Source organism: Spodoptera frugiperda, chromosome 10, assembly GCF_023101765.2.
Source record: "Spodoptera frugiperda isolate SF20-4 chromosome 10, AGI-APGP_CSIRO_Sfru_2.0, whole genome shotgun sequence".
In the NCBI taxonomy this organism is placed as follows: Eukaryota; Metazoa; Arthropoda; class Insecta; order Lepidoptera; family Noctuidae; genus Spodoptera; species Spodoptera frugiperda.
In genome coordinates this window covers 1227316-1246817 of record NC_064221.1, presented here as the reverse complement: position 1 = coordinate 1246817, position 19502 = coordinate 1227316, and the positions used below count along the sequence as shown (strand labels likewise).

At 37.0% G+C, this 19502-nt stretch overlaps 2 protein-coding genes across 2 annotated transcripts; both read right to left on the bottom strand.

Annotated features, from left to right (window-relative positions):
- Positions 1 to 3035: 3035 nt before the first annotated feature.
- On the bottom strand, positions 3036 to 8885 carry LOC118277564 (lipase member H-A-like). Its single transcript, XM_035596428.2, has 4 exons — positions 8528 to 8885; positions 5090 to 5237; positions 4406 to 4546; positions 3036 to 4053 (listed from the first exon to the last, which is right to left on the bottom strand). The coding sequence occupies exons 1-4, from the start codon at positions 8637 to 8639 to the stop codon at positions 3372 to 3374; spliced, it is 1083 nt and encodes a 360-aa protein (XP_035452321.2). The 5' UTR covers positions 8640 to 8885; the 3' UTR covers positions 3036 to 3371.
- A 689-nt stretch (positions 8886 to 9574) lies between these two features.
- On the bottom strand, positions 9575 to 12572 carry LOC126911088 (uncharacterized). The gene is made up of 2 exons (XM_050696138.1): positions 12418 to 12572; positions 9575 to 10463 (listed from the first exon to the last, which is right to left on the bottom strand). The coding sequence occupies exons 1-2, from the start codon at positions 12427 to 12429 to the stop codon at positions 10218 to 10220; spliced, it is 258 nt and encodes an 85-aa protein (XP_050552095.1). The 5' UTR covers positions 12430 to 12572; the 3' UTR covers positions 9575 to 10217.
- Between the last annotated feature and the right edge of the window lie 6930 nt (positions 12573 to 19502).

Below are 19502 nucleotides of genomic sequence, written 5' to 3'. Positions count from 1 at the left end.
TGTAATAATGTTACCAGCTTTTTTGTAAAAACAGCTGTCCACAAAACAAATGGAAAATATAACTAAACTAATTGAACTATCTATTCAAGAAGATATTTCGGTTAGACAAATACAAAAAAATTAATTATGTACTAAAAATAAATTCATCGCAACATTATACAATTCTCATAGTGTAATAAGTCTGAAGAAATTTGTACTAGAGCTGATAACAATCATTTCAAAAATAAAATTGATCTTGCAATATTTACGAAGCCAATCCATGTGTAGTATAATTAAAAAATAATGTATGAACTTTAAAAGTTAAACTTAGATATTTTTGAATGTTTGAGATTATTTTATTTTGGAAATATTTTGCCGAATTAATGGAAAATGGTTTACTGTGGCAACATTATATTTCGACTTGATACATTGTAGTTGCGTTCGTAAATTAGGATTTTCATGACAAAGTTGCGTTCACACAGCAATAATTTTAAAATCATGTAAATTGCATGTAATTTTATATTTCATAACTTCGCGCTGTTCTTAAGCTAATATTCTATACTTAGTAGGTAAAAAGTAGTAATTTCCTACGGTATAATTGAAATCTTAAATGACGGTCATTAATTCCGTTTTAGCAAACTCTGTCAAGGTGATGGAGGTAAGATTACAAATATTATGTAGTTATAGCTTTTAAAATTAAAAGTTTATTACTCTATAAAACGGAGTACTGAAACATGTAAATATTTGTTCACTACGCTATTAAATTAAAGCCCAGAGCATCGCTCAATCTGAAATGATATTTTTTTTTACAAAGACATTTAGGTCATTCACTTCGTTTGATTTATGGCTAGCAATGATCTAATTATTATAAGAAACCTTTTATTTTAACGTTTGAACTAATTTTGGAGTTAATGTAAATAAATTTGGAGTAAATAGAGTGCGTCTTTTCTAATTTACCTGCAAAAAGAGCAAGCCCATTATGAAATTTTATGCTCCGTTAATTGACTGTCTGATAGTAGTGATAGTCAAGTTTGGAATTATGGCTGGCTTCTGATTACGAGAGACCTACATAAAATATACCAACTTCATTATTCCGAGTACCTATTCTCCCCTCCTAAATCCTGAAAGATTTTGTTTGTTGCAGTCAATGAATTAAGACGTGATTTGCTATAATTTTATTAGCAGGCGTTTGGTGAATGAACGTCGTACAGGACTACCTTGGTATCAGTCTAGTCGGGCCAGCCCATTTGTGCAGAAATATGTACCTAGTCCTAGCACTAGGTATGGCTCTCTTTTAGTTTACCTATACATATGAGGCCCTACACACAGTCACCTTAAGTTGTAAACATTTTTAGATATTTTCCGATTTTATCTCCGTAGTCGTGTCTTTGGTACCTACTTCCACTATCAGGTCATCAGTTTGGGAAGGGCTTTTACTACTTACCCACCTACACATTATTAATACGTGTATGTACGTGACTGAGATAGGAAAACTGATAATTCTTTTGTTATAGGTAAGTATGAAGTTTCTCAATTTAGTGAAAATTCGTTGTTGCTTTAAGTTTTTCCCATGGGCGGTTTACGAGTGTTCATGTCACAATGCAACATGAGATATATCACAGTAGACAATCGTTAATAGGTCCTTCATATTATACATAGATAGAAGATGATTCAGCTATTGTGAAATACGTTTTTTTTAAAAACATAAACTGAAATGGTAAATGTGTGTGTACATTGTATAGCGGCATTACGTGCCTTAATGTGCTCATTACTACCTACCTCTTTACCTACTCCTTCGGGGATAAAAGGCGTGACGTTGCCTAATAAACTGACTTTGAGTGTCGCAGTAAGTTCTATACTCTAATCTTCGCCTATGTAAATACTGCCAGCCAGTTTCAGAATCCAGTAGGTACGTATTTATCTGTTGAAATAAGCTTTGACATAAACTTCACAAAACATTTTTCAAAAACTCACATCTCTTTACTATCGATACATAAATTACTTATCAAACCTGCCCGTAAACCAACGAGGCATAAACAAAACTATTTCATAACGACAACAAAACGAGTCGTATCAAATTTGATATGAAGTTTGAAAGTAAAACCTTCGTCGATGCTTATCGTGGAGTTTCCGACCAAAATACGACGACATACTGTCATTTCATTCAATAGTTTAACGTATATAGGTACGTACTTAGGTACCTATCATATGTATGTAGGTAGGTAGGTACTTGCCTTAAATATTTAAGTATTTATGCGACTGTGGGTTAGGTAGTAAGTTACCTACCTACTAATTATGTATAGTACTTAGGTAGGTATTATGAAATTTAGTTTTCAAGGTCAAGGAAATATGAACTAATCTTGTTGTAACATGCGAATCAGTCACTGGATAGCTGGTTACTGTATCTGCAACAGTTTCATGTTTGTGCGTGGTGTGCTTAAACTGTGTGAGAAAAAGCCTTTGGCCAGCAGTGGAAGCTTATAGGCTGTTGATGATGATGATGATGAATCTGAAGTGAACATAGGCCTCTAATGGCTTCCAGATCAGCCAATAAATTAATACTCCATGCCCATACCTTTTTTTTGGAATAGCTAATAATAGCAAACCAGCTGATGCTAAGCGATCAGTGCCGCACATGGACACCCGCAACACCAAAGGAGTCACGCACGTGTAACGGTCGCGTTGTCGGACCTTTATAAAAGAGTACGCTCTTTTCTTAAATGTTGTATCGGTTCGGAAATACCGCCGACGACAGTTCGTTCTGCAGTTTTGCTGTGCGAGGCAGGTTTCGTGAGAAGTGCATAGTTGTGGCCTGCCAATCAACCAAACACCCATAGGATGGTGGGAGATAGGGACACCCTATGGGTAGAAGAATTATGGTGTACTTGTAAAGTATGTGCATCGTTTCATAAGCTTGTCATACATATTGTACCCACTGGTACCATTTCATATCGACATCAGCATGTTGACATCTCTCACGATTTAAACGATAAGTATCAGACAGAATTGCATAGTAAAATACACCTTAAACTATATAGAAATTAAACAGATTTTACTTTGTACTTTCATATGTTTTATTTGTAAAATTTTCGTGTTGTTTTACAATAAAAATGATTCTCATAGTAACATCACTTGGGGTTTTCCCAACCATACAATTTTTGATTGTTTTGAACAGTCTTTCATTGAATTATTGTTTCATAAATTCACAAAAAATCCACAATCTTAACTTATTATCAAACTCCCTAAGCTATCAAGCTTCCTACTCTTGACACTACAACTTTATTTCGTCTCCCATGACACCAAATCAACCAATTTGCAAAAATATTCCCAACTATCCTCTTCTACAAATTGTACCAAATAAAAATGCTATTTTTGTACTCTTCTAATCTTCTTTACGTGTATATTTCCGTCTCATTCCCACTGTTAACATTCGTCATCCTTTTCCAATAGACATACTCTTCTTTCAACCCTTTAGCCCCTAAATAGAAGGGGTATTCCATCGTAGTTGCTAAGTAAAATATCCCCCTTTTTCTTCTATCTATACCAAGACCCATAACAATAGTTTCTAGAGGGACATTCCCATAACATTTAGAGTCCCTTGCTTGCTGAATATCTTTGCACTTCATCCCAATAAATTTCCTAGGATTTTTGAGAGCAGAAATCCAAATTGGGAGGATCCTGAAGTGACTACAAGTGGTCGTACAAGGGTAAATGCTAATGTCTGATGGTTGGTATTCTCCCCCGTTTACGTAGAAATCCACATGACCCATGGGAGTGGCCATGCCGTAACCATCAATATTTGTATGGATGACCTGGACAAAATCTGCGTCAGAAGCATCTAGGCGATCTTTTGGTCCTAGGTACCTAAAACACGGTCCTGAAGGTTCTAAAGCGGTGATAGAAGATATATTTCGTCCTGTAAAGGTTTGAAAATGTTTGGCTATGAAGCCTGCAGTGTGGCAGCCTAGACTGAAGCCTAGGATTTCTAGTGTGGATGGATCTAGACCGTACTGTGTTAGTTGGGCTAGTACTTCTGCGACGTGCTTGCCTACTGGACGCATGAGGCGGGTTGCTCTGAAAGCAAAAAATATGAATGGATGAATTAAGAGATAGTTTCTGTATCTTTTACTGCCAATTTAGGTAATCGATCTTTATCCAAAATTTTTCGATCGGTCTTCATTTTTGACAGAAACTACAGAATTTTTGTCAAAAGTCTACCTTGATCTAAAAAAATGGATTGAGATTGGTTCTTGAAATCGATATATTCTTGTTAAGAGATGAAGGAGAATATATGCTGAAAGTGTAAAGACACAGTTACCCTTGGATACTTAATAAGACTGTCACTAAATATTTTACTGAAAAAAATCCAAGCATATGTTTATATCAAACGTTTAAATTATTTAATACTTGATGACTCCATACTTACAAATGATAATGCACAGTGGCAAATCTCTGGTTGTCCACCAGGATGACGTTGTACCCTCGGTCCTCGTACTCGTTGGCAAACATCGCAGATATCGGCAGGTTGGGGCTGTCCAGGTAGCCGATAGCCACTAGTAATGTCTTTCTGGAAGAAGATAATAAGTAGGTTTATTCTTTGAGGTGGATAGGCAAAGGAATTGTCATTCTTGTAAGTCAAGGCTTCAAACTGGGAATGCGACCCCCAATGAACATAAGAGGTTTGATATTATCTACCCTCTTAATAAGAGGTTTAAAGAATGTACCTAGTATAAAAAGTTCAGGCTTATCGCCATCGATGAGCCATCAGATCACCTCAGATGGGGCCCAGTAGGGCTGATGCCGACTCGGAGTTGCGGACTACTTAGCGGGTTACCGGGGCTCCAGCTCGAAAAGCAGGAGTAGGCAGTAAGAGTCTGACACTCTTTCGCCTCACGGCGAAAAAGGTCATTGGATGATTTGCCGCACTAAAAAAAGGTTTGGTCTGGTCTCCAATAAATGTTCAGTTTCTTGGTCGGGACTTACGACACCCGCCGGAAGATTGGGGGAGTTAATAAAACAAACGTGTTCTACTCTGTTTGCAACCACTCGTTTATTTATTATACGTTAGCCAATTATATTTATTATAGATATCCAGGACCAAAATATTTACCTTTTAAAATTAATCCTCGGATCATGGGCGATATTCTTAGCGTTCCAATATGAGTATTTGTATCTACTCCGACCGTTGCCCTGTACCACGAAGGACAAGTACTTCAGCTGGCTCTTCGGGATTGTAGCTGGTTTTGTGGAACCGGGACCTGGAAAAAGTGACATTTCGTGTCTTAGCACTTAGTTTCGTTTGCACAGCAACGTATACTGTGGATGCGTTTGGCTTCCACGTGGCTTCCACCAATCATAATCACTAATACACATAGGTGGAAACGAACTCAGCTATGCTATGTTTGTTTTACGGAAAGATGCGTGCCATGAATGACAATCGATATATCGCATACTCGAGCTGCGCATCTTCCTCGCACAGCTACATAGCTTAGTATCAGTGGAAACGGTCACATAGTTTCACAGCTTAGCTATTACATCTTCGTAGCATATCTCTGGTGGAAAAGCACCCTTATTCTTCTACTACTTAAAACTCTGCCAATAAAATACCAAACGACGTATTGTGATTATGGGAACATCCCCATTCGATATCATTACCTTTTTTGTTCTAATATTCTTATGTAGGTATGTTCCTAGTTATAATAAAAAGCGATGTAGTGTAATGATAGCGGAAGAGTTATGCGTCTACCTCGTCTCTGTTGTATGTTACTATGAGAGTAGTGTGAGTGTTTGTGTGTGTAAGTGCTTGCATCACAAGATTATGCTCTATTAATTTTGTGGCGACAGTTTTTGTGTCTTTTACCTTGTAAGAGTGTGTTTGTACATTTACATATAGTTATGATTTATTTATTTTATATATTTTAACAAGATTGGTTGCGAATTCTGAGGTCTTTTTTTTGAAGGGGGGAAAATCGTGCAATGACTTCTCCCGCCTGTGGGCAAGTGGTGACGGAATGTTAGATTTTTACTAATTAAAAACTACCACGTTCCTACTCCTGTTTTCCGAGCTGGAGCTCTGGTAAAGCCGCTAGATAGTCCGCAGCGCCGAATCAAGTATCAGCCTTACTGGGCTCCATCTGTGAGAATTCGTTGGCCCGAGACGTATAATACCGATGTTTCGTGTGTTGAGCAAAGTATTATTAATAGTGATACAGATTCTCCAGTTTCAAAATCTTTATAATAGGACAAAGTGCCCAAACTGTTTAAATGTTTAGAGTCTTCTAAACAAAATATGAACGAAACCTTAATATAAAACTCAATGGAGAAAAGTAAGAGTTACGCCTCTATTGATTAGTATTCACAACCACTCAGCTGCTGTAAGAGATCGATCTATAAACATGAATATTTCTAAGTGATACGGAAACTGATTTAAAATACAGGATAATGTCAGAGTAAACAAATAAGTCACTTGGAAATTGCGTGATTTAAATTAGAATTTGAAGGAAATACACTGAGTATCTTGTGATTTGTAGGAAAAGTGAGGCATTTCTAGGTTTATTTCAATTTACCTATTTGCAGTCTAGATTTTTATTTATTTATTTAGACGGACTTGATGTGAGAAGAGGCCTTTAGACAGCAGTGACAGTAAGCTGTTGATGTGTGATGTTTTTATTTATTAATTAACTATAATTATATGTACACACCTACAACATAAAAGACAACACATATATACATTAGACGATATTTTATTTTGACCCTTTTGCGTAAATTAAAAAGTTCTACCAGCTTCAAGGAATGAAGTGGATGTTGCAAGACGTGACAATATGATAGCATGAGGTAAATTCCAACCACTGTTAAATACAAGAACCTTCGAGATGTCAAACCATCAATCAAACAATTATTAGAGTTGAGACGTCAATTTCACCAAAAAATATAGACTTAGAACCCTCTAAGTATTTTTATTATGTGCAAATTATTCCCATAGATATTAAATATTCAAGTAAGTAAGTAAGTAAGTAGTTTTTATCAATATTTTTATGCAAAAACAGATTCTATTGAATTCATAAGAGTATTACGATGTTAAAAGTTAACCTCAGCGACCTCTAAATTGTTTTTTTGATTGCCGCTGTCAAAGTGACAGTGGAAACAAAATGGAGGATCCTCCCAAAATTCTTGACGTAAACACAACATGAGCTATTGTTTTCCTGTTGTCAAAGTAATTTGAGGTCATTGCCAATAGGTATGCGGTGCAGAATACAATGTCACGAATCCTTCAATTGTTTATTGTTAAACTTAATTTAGAGTGTTTTGATTTTCATTAAGGATGTGTGGCCTTTGAAGTTAGTCACTTGGTTTTATGCAGTTGGGCTGAGTATGATTGGATTTATCGTTCAAAACATTTCGTCAAACCCTTATAGTTCTTAAAATGAGTATGTTTATATTACCTTCAAAGTTTACTCTACTAACTTATTTACTGTCGAGAGTCTCGGGTTCGATTCCCGGGTGGAGCGAAGTACTGCCGGGCTTTTTTCGGTTTTCCAAAACTTTCTCAGAAATAACACGTAGTTCAGAAATGTGCCCGGTATATGGCAATAGGCTCACCACCTATTACATGGGACTTACAACATGAATTGTGAAAAGTGGGTGTACATTGTACAATGGCATTACGTGCCATAAATGTGCACCTCTGCCTACCCCATCGGGGATAAAAGGCGTGACGATATAAAATACTGATTTAATTACTTCAATGAGTATGCGCACTAACATACGATGTTCCGACATAATTATATCGCCAGTTAATAATATTGAAGACAAGACAATTAATTTAATATTGAAAACAAGATTAGTTCAGGATATATGTAGGAGATATTGTACAGCCTATAATAAACAGGACAACCGAGGTAGATTGATTGTATATAAACGCTTAGTTGCCTATACTGGCGGTGAGCCAATCACTGTTTATTGATTTGTATTATAAACTTAATTACGTGTAGTATCTAAGTGAATGTATTTCATGGACATATTAATAATGGCTAGAGACTAAAAGCTAGGTTTTTGAGTCAATTTAGTGTTGAATAGTGTGAGTTTTTTAGATACATTTATCCGGATAAGAAAATTTTTTACACTATGATTTTCTCGATTGTATTGTGGGTGCGTTTACTTACAAACATACAAGTTCACATACAAATGATACTCAGACCTGAAACAATAATTTGTGGAGCACACAAAGAATTGCTACGTGCGGGAATCGAACCCGCTACGCGTTGTGCGGCAGCCGGTCAACCGTGCAGTGAATTGAGTTGAGGCAACTGCAGATTTCGGGTCGGGGCGAAATGTGATTGATGTTTTTTGGATTTCGGAAAGTCAGCAAGGAGTTAGGAATTATTGTTGTGTGAGTGTATGGTAAATAGGCTCACTTTCTAATACATAGGACTCATGAAATACGAATAGTGGATGTTAATCATTTGGGATTAAAAGACATTGTCATTGTCATTGTACATAAATGTCGAAATAAATTGTTGTCATTTTTTTTTAACTTAAAAATACTTACAAATAGACATTAATCCCGCTGGATATCCTAAAGTGGTCCTATTGTCTTCAGCCACACTGGTATACGGCGCTAAAAATAGGAACACATTGGCACACAACACAAACTTTAACATTTTCACTAAATAATTACAACATACGTTAAATAAACAAATAAAAACAGTAAAATTGAACTAAACTTTGTTTAAATACTTTAAATAATACTTTTCTGTTAACTTTTACAAAAATAAATTATTAAAACTTTTTCATTTGACATTAGTTTTCGCGCGTAAAATTTTGTGATGGCGGCGGGCAACAGCCACGCTCGTGTACAGCCTCTTTACTACTGGCCGGTTGGATTACCAAGGAGGTTTTACTTTTATGAGAGGGCACTAAGAAGTGTGTTGTTGTGAAAAACTGTGGAATTTTTGCGATTATCTTAGAGATAGTTAGTTGTCCTTCACGAGTTTCACGCACTTAAACAATGTACCTAACATGGTGGATAAGAAAAAATATGATACTTTGAAATAAACAACATTTAGAATTATACTACCTTTATATCATCACGCAGCGTTTACCTACTATGCTACAACATAATTAATATGAATTATGGATTCATTAAACTTAATATTTTGCTTAATTCGGGAATCGTGCTTTTTGCGCATAACTTTAAGTATCTACCATGAACAAATACATATTAGAAAGTATGTTATAAATGAAAAACAATTACGTATAATAATAATTGAGTGTCAAATGATTTCAGTAACTGTAGAGAGATGCATAGTTTTATCAGTTGCTCAAGATGTGACTGTGAGTCAGGTTTCGTAAAAGGTTACTACGGTCAAATGGTAGGTGCACCGCTTTTACCAACACCGAGTGAACCAATGGTTGTGCACGATTTTGTTCCTGTTTACTTAGTATTCTTATAATCTGATCTTTAATATAGGGCAGTGCAGAAATACTACCTTTTACTTCCACTTCCTTTTGATTTTGGCTTAGCACCATTTTATATGAAATTGTTCTTGGTGGGTTAATACTAATTAATGAAGAGATTAAAATAAAAGCGTCAATATACAAAAATAATTAATATTCCTTTATTTTCTTAAGTTAAATACATTTATATACATAACTATATTGGTACAATTTTCATAATAAAGATTAGGTTACATACTTAATAATTTCATAATCAGTCTTTAAGTAAGACAAGTAAATAATAAATGGGCCCCCATTCACAAGATGGTGCAAATATAGCAAAAGTTTTTTGTCCAATCACTGCAGCTGTCAAATATTGAACGTCCAATGGTGTGACACTAGCTAATTCCCTATTGGACGAAGAACGAGAGCTTCCCACTAGCACCATCTAGTGAGTAGAATACAGTAGCCCTTATTGAAACGGAACAGTTTAAAAGATTTAGCTGTTCAGGTCTATATCAGAAAGCGCTGCTGGCTGGGCAATCGGCTGTCGCGATTCTCGCATGGAGCAGCTCTTTGTGTGGTCCACAAATTGTTGTTTCAGGTTTGGGTGGCATGTGTATGTGAACTTGTATGTTTGTAAATCCACGACACAGGAGAAAATCCTCGTGCGGTGCAGCGGTTAATTAAAATAGATAGCTTGACTTTCACAAGTGGTTATTAACGGATATTTGCACTTTGTCTTTGACTTAAGCCTATGGTATTCTGTGGTCTCCAAAACCCCATGGACTTCTTTCTCCATCCTAAAATCTCAAAGGCAACTGATATTGGCACTCTTCACAGTCAGGAACACCTTTAGACTTGCAGATTCCACCCTTGCAAGGGTACTCTCCTTTCCTGGGGTGCTCTCCCTTTCTGGGATACTCCTGAGGCTTAGAGAACCAAGGTTTATGGAGTTTGTTCAACATCGTCAGCTCGAACTGGTGAAGATGGTCCATTGGAGCTGGCGATACGACGTGGAAGGCCACTGTGATGATGAGGATTGGGAGCTGGAAGTAACGCAAAATAAAAAAAATTAAGCAAAATTTAAGTGTGAGAGAGCCATGCTTCGGTACGAATGAGGCGGCTCGACCGGAGTGATACCACGGTCTCATAGGAAAATGACATGAAACAACGCTTGCGTTGTGTAAGTGAGGTTACCGGAGGCCCAATTACTTGCCCCTCTTCCCAATCTTCCTAATCCCCGATTCCCAAACAACGCTTAAATTCCTAACCCCCAAAAGGTCGGCAACGCACTTGTAACGCCTCTGGTGTTTTGGGTGTCCATGTGCAGCGGCGATTGCTTACCATCAGGTGATATTATATTATAAAAAGAGGATGCAAATAGTCCAGCAGAGGAGTCTAAAGGACTGTTGATGTATGATGATGAATGTTGTCTCTAATTCTGTAACTTACTATATCATAAAAAATGCCATATAGGCATGATACAATATGTCATACTGATTAGTAAAGGTGCATGTCCGAAATTTGATACAACATACTATGTTGAGAGAACGTATGCATATAATATGTATATGGGTTTAACCTAAATCAATATTTTATTGATAAGCTAAAAATTAGCGATTTTCCTCATATCACATTGACGCATATAAAAATACTAGCTACTTCTGCGTGATTTCACCCGCTGCTCGGCTCATATTGGTCACAGTGCGATGTTTTATAGCCTATAGCCTTCCTCGATAAATGAACTATCCAACACAAAAAGAATTATTCAAATTGGACCAGTAGTTCCGGAGATTAGCGCGTTCAAACAAACAAACAAACAAACTCTTCAGCTTTATAATATTAGTATAGATTGAATGTTATTTCCCGAATATATGTTCGATTCGATTCAATGGGACTTTTACCGAGTTATATGTACTTTCTAAGATCATTTTTTATACACCACTGACAAACGGTGAAGGAAAACATCGTGAGGAAACCTGGGCTTATAAATTCTAATTATAGGTTTGAGATCGCCAACCCACATTGAGCAAGCGTGGTGATTAATTTTATGCTCAAACCTTCTATGTGTGAGAAGAGGCCTTTGGTCAGCAGTGGCTATTTATAGGCTGATGATGAGATGTGAATCATGCATCAAACCCCTTACCAATCTTCCCAATCCCCGATTCCCCAACAACCCTTAAATTCCTAACCCCCAAAAGGCTGGCACTTGTAATATGCCGGCAACGCACTTGTAATGCCTCTGGTATTTTAAGTGTCCATGGGCGGCGGCAATTGCTTACCATCAGGTGATACGTCTGCTCGTTTACCCGTGTTCCATAAAAAAAGACATATTTCCATCGTAGTTAATAATTGAAGATATCTGTCTACCAATAGTTAAGTACCTATTATGAGCCCTAGTCAAATGTTCACACGTTAATTTTATTTACAACGCAACCAGCTGTATTGTTCATTGATTATTAATTAAGTGCTTAATCAAGAAGTGATTGATGTCCAATCTTAGCGATGGAGGATATTCTCACGTAAATTGGGCAGGTCTTTGTAATATAAATAACGCATAATTTTAATGAAAAAGTTATATGGTCAATGTACAAAAGAAGTACTCATTAGCTTAAAAAAAAGCCGTTCATCAATTTATAGACCTTAGGCCCGAGAAACTAGAACTCACTGTCACACATTTTTGAAGATAATGTGTAACTATTACTACATAGTTTAAAACAAAGTCGCTTTCTCTGTCCCTATGTCCCTTTGTATGCTTAAATCTTTAAAACTACGCAACCGATTTTGATGCGTTTTATAGTAGATAAAGTGATTCAAGAGGAAGGTTTATACAATACATACATAATATATCACTATTGCACTCATGCGAAACTACTGAACCTATTTTGATATACTTCGGTGCAAACACAGATCAGACATAGATTTTAAGAAAGAACGGGAGATACTAGAATAGATTATATGTCTTAAGTTTCTACTCAAAAGAACTAAAATTGAACTTACCAGAATATTCATGGCTGCTTCGATGCTCAGTATAACACTATGTTCATATAATTTCGCTTTAAATACGCGACGCACGGCACAGCGGCCCAGATCGGATGTTTGTGTGCCAGCCCCGTTATCTGACAGATATTAAAATACGAGGTAAAGGTATGGCCACAATATTTTTTTTTGTTTAATGGGCCGACGTTTGGCCGCTATCTCGCCTGATGGTAAGTGATGATGCGGTCTCCGTTGGAGCACGTCTGTCCATAAGCAACCTATTCACTCGGGCTTTGAAGACACCCAAGTTACAACCATCAGAAAACACAGACTCCAATAAGGAGTTCCACTCCCTAGCAGTTCGCACAAGGAAGCTTGAATATATAATAATTGTCCGGTTATTCGGAAAAGTTCGGATTTTTATGAGTTATGGATCAAATGATGGTAAGCGATCAACGACACATTAGAGACGTAATTTTTTATGGAATAAGCCAGTAAACGAGCTGTCGGATCACCTGATGGTACGCAATCGCTGCGGCCCATGGACACTTGAAACACCAGAAGCGTTACAAGTGCGTTGCCGACCTTTTGGGGTCAAAGGGAATTGGGGTTTGGGAAGGGGGCTAATTGGGGCTCCGGTAACCTCGCTCACATAACGAAATAAGCGTTGTTTCACGTCGGTTTTCTGTGAGGCCGTTGTATCACTCTTAACACATTGAACGCCGTGGTAGTCACCGGTGACCGACGTTAGCGGAGGATTTTCCTTCAACAGTTTTCTATTGGCAGTCAAAGACTTAAATAATAAATAATCTTAAAAAGTACATATAACTTGGAAAAAGTCACGTTGGTATTTGTCCTTGGTAAGTTTCGGACCGGCACTCTCATACATGAGAAGCGGGCGTCTTAAACCTCCTGGCCACCACAACTTCGTCTACTTATTTTAAAGTTAAGTAATTACGTTATTACTAAAGAGTTCAAGTAATACAGAGATCAGGGTTGAACGTTCAACAAGTTATCTATTACAACACTGAATATTACTTTCAACGCTTGAAAGGTTTTGTAATTAATCTTAGATACCGACGTAACGAACGTACGAACACATTGGTATCACTAATATCTATCAAAATTAACACCAATAGTCCTAAAGAGTCCACTGATGTATTTATATATATGTGCTATCTTAACATATTAAGTAGCCAAGATTGGGCTAGAAAAATCGCAATTTAAAATGTATAGATTTAGCCGATGGCGTCCCTGTCTAATGTGTAGTCTCTTTGTTGGCCTTTATGACTTAAAATCCTTTTTTTAGTCGGTAAAAAGGGGAACCGCCTTTATTTTTTAAGTCACGTAATATCCATTAGCCTAAAAAATACAATGCTGAAAACCGAATCAAAATCAGTTCAGTCATACGTGAGATAACCGCACATAAACATACTTACATATAAGTCAAACTAACTAACGCTATACGATAGTGTGGACACACCTTAACAAAGTACGAAGAGACATGAATGAGTGGGTGAGTCAGGATTATCCAAACAAAACATTTGATTAGTGCGTCAATTAGCGTCTGCTCTCTAGTTCATTAATTTTGGTGTACAAAACAACGCTTCTTGTTGCAAAATGTATGTCAAACAAACTTCAGGTACTATTCATAAAGTAAATCTTAGATGGATGAGTTTATCGACTTCGTTACGCAGCATCTTTGAAACTTCATCATCAGCAGGAGCCCTTGACAGTCTACTGCTGAACTACTAGGCTCTCTTCTACGTAAAATATTTGCCATTATCTTCAAGAGTGGCACGCAGTTTAAAAGGTTCAGGGGGCCTACTCTAATTCAATGAAAAATGAAGTTTCGTTCGAAATTTCGCAGATTGCATACTACAATTTTATTTATTGCGAACCTTTGTGAACAAAAATGAACGAATGAAATGAAGATAAATAAATAGGTTTTGATATGAAATTAAAAATAAAACGTTATTTTAAGTAATTTCATAAATAAATCAATAAAACCTACGGCCGAAGATTAAACGAAACTTCGGATTCGAGAACCGGAGTAGCCCTACAGGTTATATCAGAGGGCGCTGCTTCTTAGTCTCTGTCATATTTATAATCTTTCTTTTTATTTTTCTGCATAATATATCTATCACTTATCTGTATTTCTTTAATAAAAATATTCCATCCAATTCTGGAAGAAATCACCATTGTGTGATAAGACCGTCCATTGAACGCAAATTACTTAAAATGTATGTATGTTATCTAGGCTACTCAAATGTGTACAATAAAACCTATACAGCGTGTAACAAAATACCCATATACATCAAGAAGCACTGAAGAATACAGGTTGAATAGAATCTCTACACAAAGTTTCAGCTCAAAATACGTTTAAAAAAAATGGTACCAAATACTTGGTGTCGCATGGTTCTTGATTTTAAATCATCATACAAATGTATCACAACACTACAGGGGTCACTCGCTAATTACGAAACATTTCTTCTGTAAATCTGATCGCCTAGTACCAGTATCTACCTAATTTTGATGTTCGTTTTCTGGAATTTTATGTAATTGAAAAATTCATTACCTTAATGTTCAATGAAAACATGAGTTTAAAAAATCCCTTCCCGTATCGTTTGTAATGTTATCTAGAAACCGTGCACTTGATATGTATACCCCCTTTTTGTTACACCGTGTATGAATAAATATGTGTAGTCCCTTGGTCGTCTCTCACGATACAGACCTACAGGTTGAGTAGAGTTGGTAAAACTATACTCTACTGTATCATCACGGCTCTAATGTAATGTGAATAAGCACAATAACATAACTGGCAAAATAGGGATGATGACTGGGTCAAAAATAAATAATTACGACTTTTCAATACAATAAAATATTCAAAAATAATCACACTCTCATTCATAAATTTGATGAACTATTTAATTTTCGATTTTTTCTAGCTAAATTTCTAGAAATAAGTCTGCTATTTGACGTAAAAATCTGATGACGTCATAATAGAGTATTTCATACAAAGTTAATAGAAAATATCGTTTTTGACGTTTCGAAAAAAGTTTTGAATTTGACTAGTAGGAAACTAGCCTATTGTCACATAGCGCCCACTCCTTCGACGAATATAACGCTATCTTACTCTCCAAAACAATGTTGCTTGTACCCTTAGTATGAGTTTGTTTTACGGTTAACGTAATCGAAACGAGAGCGCGCTCGGCAGTCTGATTGGCCGGGACAAGTAAACCAACCAATCAAAACGCCGAACGCGCTCTCGTTTCGGTTAGTTACTTTAAACGTAAAGAAAACTCGTACTAAGGTAACTGTTCTGCAAATGTGTGTCATTGTCAAATGATTCATGTGTAATGATCTAAGGTGGGAGTTTGTTGACTCGTTTTGTCCAATCTTTACTTATTTTGATAGAGGTGAATGACTTTCTGGCCAATTTGAAGATGATGATTAGTCATAATGTTTGTATATTTTGTGTCTTCGTTCATTAAATGGTTACATTAAAATTGCGTTTTTTTGTTTGCATTTTGAGTTAATACATATGAATTTATTGATTTCGTGTTTTCAGTAAGTTTATCAAAGATACGTTGTTTGAGTGAGGTTACCGGAGTCTCAATTACTCTCCTCCCCAATCTCCCCAATACCCGATTCCCCAACAACCCTTAAATTCCTAACCCCAAACACGCCGACAACGCTCTTGCAACACATCTGGTATTACTGGTATGGACACAAGGGCGGTGGCGATTGCTTACCATCAGGTGATCCGTCTGCACGTTTACCACCTTATACCATAAAAAATAACACGATTTGGTTTAAAAGAGTTAGCAGTGTAACATAGATAAATCAATTCTTCATTTTCATTACATTTTCGAGGGAATCGAATAGGCTACCAATCATGTTACCTAATTCTTACCCACCACTTATAGACACACTTGACTGCGTGTCATGATACCCTAGTGTCGTTGGCCATTTCATTACCGTCCAGTGATGATAGTCTTTCTATATGGTTACCACAGACATTGTGGGTTTACCAGGGGACGTTGTTGAAACCTTTGGATTATAGATTGCAGCTACAGGTGATTACAATGTCATAAGATGCCTCAATAAGTGTAGGAGGTGTATTTGAATAGTTTTGGTCAGTTTTGTAAATCATCGGAGGCTCACCAGGGAAGGATGGATCACTTAAATTAAAACTCAAGATGGGATATTTACCATGTTTATTTATGTCGATGAGTTTCCGATATTTCGGCACTGTTGCAAACGCCATGGTCACGGATGAACTGGTGTATGAACTGGGAAAATATCCCGTCTTAAGTTCTAATGTTAGTGTTAGTGACCACCATACCACCAGTTTATGAACTTGTATAAGAATGGACCAATTACTAAATCCCCACATCCTGATTTCTAATACCAGGACACGGCTTCGAAACCTACCAAAGGTAAGTATCAATGTGATTTTTTCAGAGTTATATGTACTTTCTAAGATTATTTAGACACCACTGACAAATGGTGAAGGAAAACATCGTGATGAAACCTGGTGTTAAAATTTCTAATTTAAGTTTTAAATCGTCAAGTCGTAAAAGTCTGAAGTCAAAGTCAAAAATTATTTATTTCAAATAGACCAGGAAGGCACTTTTGAACGTCGCGGTTCCAAAATAGTTGTAACTTGTTGCAGTGTAGATTCCTATGGAGAAGAACGAGCAAGAAACTCCATATGTTACTCTTTTTCAATCAGATTCACAATACAATACTTGGTTACATTGTTCCGATTGCTTCAACGATGTGAGAATTAGTATTGAGCAAGCGTAGTGATTAACGCACAAACTTTCGTGCGAGAAGACGCCTTTGGTTAGCAGTGGCCATTAAATAGACTGTTGATGTGATGTTATGTGAAACTCTGAAAGGTCAGTAACGTATACACACGCAACTGTCTATAGGCAGAGCCGATTGCATGATTTGGTGATCTTCTCGTTTACCGTTAAAAAATATGACTGCCTCGTTGGTCGAGTGGTTGCAAGTGCGACTGACGGGTAAGGGGTCTCGGGTTCGATTCCCGAGTCGGACCAAGTATTCCTGGGCTATTTTCGGTTTTCGCAAGTTTCTCAGTTGTAGCACGGAGTCTGGAATTTTGTCCGGTATATGGCAATAGGCTCACCCACTATTACATGGGACTTATAACACAAATTGTGAAAAGTGGGTGTAAGTACTTTGTACAGTGGCTTTACGTGTCATAATGTGCACCTCTGTCTACCCCTTCGGGTATAAAAGGCATGACGATACAACAACAAAATAGTATCAATTTGCTTTACGTTTAAAGTAATCGAAACGACAGCGCGTTTGGCGCTCTGATTAGTCGGCACGAATAAACCAACCAATAGAGTACTGTACTTCACAAACATCAGTCTTACTAACAACCACAAACCTAACAAGGCGTTTTATCTACAATACTACACCAAACTGAGTATCATGTCATAGTGAATTATAACGATCAACACAGCCGACATCTTGCGACATATTGTAACAACTTACATTGCGATATCATCACGCTACTTATTTTCATATCGTAAGCAGCTATTATGTAGCCAAGGTTAGATTGTTAGACTGTAGTGTGATTAGGTTAACTTGGTTAGTCTAGAGTTTTCTATGAAAGTGAATCATGATATCAAGCCCACGAACGCCCGTAACTCCCGATTCTGTTAAAATACTACTTTTGGAACATTGGAAAATTACACTTTACCTCACCCGGGAATTGAACCTAAGACCCCTTTTTCAAGGGGTGAAATTCATCACGAGCCGCATAAGCGCAGCCCTTGTCTGTTCCAACCTAGGAGTCAAACGTCGGAAGTGCTCCACGAAGTTCCATCGACTGTCGAGGACGAGTCCTAGATACTTCATCGTCGTCTCAACTTTAGACCCTTGCTCAGCAATCAACCAATGAGGCAGTCGATGCTTATGGAATAGTATTACCTATATTAATTAATTTATTAACATGATTAGCTGGAACGTATCGTAACATTTCTATGCGAGACACAATGTATTTTCTATTGTGTCTTATATATATCCAAGTCGTTATTCGCCACTAATTAAGTATTTCCCTGGCTTAGTAACACTACCTGCCCTATATAGGTAAACAGCATAATATTGCGAGGACAACGAGCAAAGGTAGCTCGCCGTCCGAAGAACCAAACTCGTCCGGTGCGTCGCGTTCCGCACGCACGCGCCTCAAGAGCCATCAGACCACCACAGAGCCCCATCTGTATTTTCTATTGTGTCTTATATACCGGCATTTAAAATAACTATCACCAAATTAATTATTTTCCCCGGTACTAATAGCAAAGTACTTTCCCCGGGCTAGTAACACTACCTGCCCTATATAGGTAAACAGCATAATATTAGCGAAACTTAACCTCATTAAAATAATCAGTACATAGTGACCATGATTGAATGATAAAAATAACTAACTTATATGTATGTACTTTCATAAATTAGTTAAAATCTCGTTAATTAATTGTTGAGTTATCAAATTAAAATAACATATTTTGTGAAATAAAGTAAGGGGGAGTACTCACTGAATCAGTTTTGGTTTCTGATGGAACATGTACCATAATTATATTATGATTTTATGCTGGTTTTTTTTTATGGGGAAAATCCAATGACTTCTCCTTGCTTGGGTGAGGCGTGAGAGAGTGTCAGACTCTTAATAACAAACCACGTAACCTAACCTAAACATCGTTCCTATTCCTGCTTTTCGAGCCGGAGCCCTGGTAACCCGGTTTTTTATGGGATAGGTCTACAAACGAGCAGATTGTCACCTGACAATCACCTGATGGAGAGCAATCGGCGCCAACACTCGCAACATCAGAGGAATAAACAGATCAATTGCTTGCCTTTAGGGTACCCATTAGCTTATGATAAAAAGGATTTACCATAATCTCTAACTCTTGGTCGGAAATTTCAGTTAAAAAGTTTCAAGTTTATCAGAGAGTGTTTCTGACAGATCATTGTTAAATGTCTAATAAGTCCCTAAGTCGGCTTTTATGATACCTGTCTGAACACTATTTAAAACAACATATATTATAACTTAGAGCTGCCTAACGGGACTA